Source organism: Tigriopus californicus, chromosome 8 (assembly GCF_007210705.1).
Source record: "Tigriopus californicus strain San Diego chromosome 8, Tcal_SD_v2.1, whole genome shotgun sequence".
In the NCBI taxonomy this organism is placed as follows: domain Eukaryota; kingdom Metazoa; phylum Arthropoda; class Copepoda; order Harpacticoida; family Harpacticidae; genus Tigriopus; species Tigriopus californicus.
In genome coordinates, this window is record NC_081447.1 from 13907489 (window position 1) to 13910999 (window position 3511).

General features: G+C 45.4%; 1 protein-coding gene and 1 pseudogene across 1 annotated transcript in view; both read right to left on the reverse strand.

The window, feature by feature from the left end:
• Window positions 1-179: 179 nt before the first annotated feature.
• Window positions 180-1978, reverse strand: LOC131884608 (aspartate aminotransferase, cytoplasmic-like; annotated as a pseudogene).
• A 300-nt stretch (window positions 1979-2278) lies between these two features.
• LOC131884604 (methylcrotonoyl-CoA carboxylase subunit alpha, mitochondrial-like) overlaps window positions 2279-3511 on the reverse strand; it is a gene marked incomplete in the record, with an annotated part of 3022 nt that continues 1789 nt past the window's right edge. Inside the window, 2 exon segments of the mRNA XM_059232438.1 lie at window positions 2279-3314; window positions 3404-3511. Coding sequence (XP_059088421.1) covers window positions 2376-3314; window positions 3404-3511 — 1047 coding nt within the window.

The following is a 3511-nucleotide window of genomic DNA, read 5'->3' on the forward strand; positions in this document are numbered from 1 at the left end:
GGCGCGTTGATACCGCCCGCAAGATTACGACAATCCTCGACAAGAGATGATGCATTCTTAACCAACGCGGCCAACAAAAAAGATCCTTTTTCCCTCGGAAAAAAGGACATCCAATTTCATTAGCATTGGACATAGTTAGGTATATGATTATAGAGTTAAGTGTGTAATAGGTGTGTAATTCTCATTTTTTCGACGATTAAAGCCATTTTTTTTAATGCAAATTAGACTCGTGCTACTGCATGCAATTTGTTCGCCTTATTACTTGAACTTATTGACGGCCTCATTGATGGACTCGGCTAGGTAATCCAAATTGGAGGGTGTCACCCCACACATGCTGATGCGGCCATTCTTCAGCAAGTACACGTGCTTCTCCTTCAGCAAGAATTGGCACATCTCAGTGTGAGTCCCGTGGAAGAAAAACATGCCAATTTGTTCCGTGATGTGATTCCATTGGCCGGGAGTGTTCAATTTCTCCAGTCGTTCGCGAAGTCCCTGTCGCATTTCAATGATCCTGGACGACATCACTTTGATGCATTCGCACCACTCCTTGAATAGTTGCTCATCCTTGAGCACCAGGTCGACGATCCGACTTCCATGAGCGGGGGATTCGAGTACATGGCTCGGACAATCAAAGTGATCTGAGACTTCATTTTCTCTATGAGCGATTTGTCCTTGACACACCACGGTCAAATTGCCCGCTCGTTCGTTATACAAACCAAAGTTTTCGAGAACGATTGGGAGCAGAAGAGCTCAAAACCACGTTCCACGAAGAATCGCACGCCCAAGCATCTTGGTCGAGGTCGCCCGAGGCAAAGCCTTGGTAAGCGCAATCAAAGAATGGAATAACTTCTTTTCTTGCATGACATCGGCAAATCTTACCCCACTGTTCTTGGACTGGGATCAATGCCCGTGGGGTTGTGGGCGCAAGCGTGAAGAATGATGACAGCTCCTTCGGGAGCATTTGAAGATCCTCGATCAACCCTCAAAATTGAACCCACAAGTCTCTTGTCCCAATAACGATAAGTGCGGGCATTCGGTGAAACCAGCGTTTTTGAAAACCAGTCCATGATTACCCCAAGTAGGATCGGAGAAGTAAAACACGGTCTTTTTCAATTGTTGGACTAGAAATTCGGCTCCATTCCTCAAGGCTCCCGTTCCACTTAAAGCTTGGATTCCAAAAGCCCGCTCTTCTTTCAAAGGCTGGAGAATCCTTTCCCAAGAGCATTGCCGTAGCGGCTGACGTGAACGAATCAGACCCAAAACGGCAAGTACTCATGGTTGATAGTTTCAGCATCGATATCCTTGGCCAATTGTGCTTCCGCCTTCTTGACCACGGGCAGGATCCAGGGTTTGCCCTCCGGTGTTCGATAAGCACCCACACCTAGATTGATCTTTTGAGAATGGGTATCGGCTTGACAATCCCGAAGAGAGTTGGTACACCTCAATGGGCGGAGCCGCTCCAACCGAAAAATGAGACATTTTTGAAGGGTAGGCTTTTGGGCACGGATATATTTTGACGCTAAAAGATTGCAGTGTGCAGTTCTCAGACAGACTAACTGAGTTCATCTGATTTCCTGAGATATTTAGAGACACGGACAAAAATAAGTATATTTGACAATCATTTTATCATTTTGTCATACTATCATGTCTTGGGTTGTTTGAACAGAAGAAAGCGAGCGCATGCTAAGATCTTTGGTCAAAAAAAGTGCATGGCGTCAGTTCTTGTGTTCTTAACGTAATAGTTCTTGCCTTTCGTCAAATCATGTCTTGTTGGGTCAAATTTGGACAAACTGAAGACGATGAATTTCCAGAGGAGAAACCAGAAGAGGCAAACAGTTTCATTTTAAGGAATTACCCCGCAACCCTTGGTGGGGTTTAAGTGGAATCGATAAAAAACACTGGAAAATGACTCGCCAAATTCGGTAAAATATGGAATACTAATATGAAATTTGAGGTCTCCAAGAGCAATTCCCTCCCAAAAGAAAGACCTGGATGCATTTGATTACAAGCAATTTTTACGAGTATTGAAGTGTAAGTGAATTGCGATCAAATCAACGACCAAATTTCGATCTTTTTTCTTTTTTAGTTTCTTCCTCCACGATGAGCTAGGAAAGATTTGGATGTGAAACAACTAGTCGAGGAAAATGGTTTCAATAAAAAACTTCCTTGTTTTTCAATGGTAAAGAAAGGCGAATGGTTCGAAAAATCTCGATTTTGACAGTTGGAATTTGCCAAGTCTGGATTTTGTTTGTCAAATCTTTAGACAAAATGAAAGGTATTGCTTATAAGTCGAATTTCGTTTATTATGTTTGCAAAAACGGGCCTACACGGTTTCGTAAATATTATCCATACGAGTATTTGAGGTTCCCACCGCGTTATGTTAATTTGCTTTTCTCATCTTCAACTTGCACCAGAACTGTGTTCTTGGCAACAAAATCGCCCACCTTATGACCGATTTTGAGCACCTTTCCGTTTTTCGGGGCCTTGATCACATACTCCATTTTCATAGCAATCATAACCACCAAGGGATCGCCGATTTTGACTTGATCCCCATTCTTCACATAGACCTTCTCGATGACTCCTGGCATTGGACTCACGGCATCATCCCCGAGTCCCAATCCACCCATTTGCTCGGAGATGAATTTAGGTAACCGATGGCTCATGGAAACACTCCCGTCCTTGGTGAAAAGGCGGATGGTCTCATCCTGTAGAAGAACCCGCGTTTTGCTCACTTTACCCTGGATATCGCACGTGAGCTCGGTAAAGTTGTTCTCATCGTCACGAACGAGACGACCCGACACGTCATATTGATTGTCGCCAATCACGACCGTGTATTGGTTATTGCCCTGATAGATGATTCGGGGACTAATGGCGGTCTTGCCATCGGGCAAGTTCAAGTTGAGGGTGCGAATCAGATGGTGGTTGAGACGAGTGCCCGTTTCAAATCTGAACGGATCGTTGGCGTTCAGGAGGGTAGGGGTTTGGGACTCGTTGAGCACCACGGAAAGTACTGCCTGGCAAATGTGCGTGTCGGTCACGACTTTCTTGGGGAAGAGCTCTTCGTAGTGTCGGGGAATGAAGTCCGTGTCTACCTGGCCTTTAACGAAAGCCGGATGAGAGGCCAAATCCATGAGGAAGTTCACGTTTGAGCTCAAGCCGTGAATGTTATATTCGGATAAGCAGGAGTGGAGCTTCATCAGAGCGGATTGACGGTCAGGGCCCCACACGACCAATTTGGCAATCATCGGATCGTAATGAACTGACACCTCGTCGCCTTGACGAACACCAGTCTCGATCCTCACATCATCGGAGGCCTAAAAATGATAACAAAATAATGGTTGATGGGACTAGCCACGAGATAACCGACGAGGGGTATGAGAGAGCTTAGTAGGAACCACCGTACTGTGGGCGTGGCAAGATATTGAAGTGGACCCGCTCCAGGCATGAATCCGTTGTCAGGATCCTCGGCGTAAATCCGGGCCTCAAAAGACCATCCATTCAGTTTGATCTC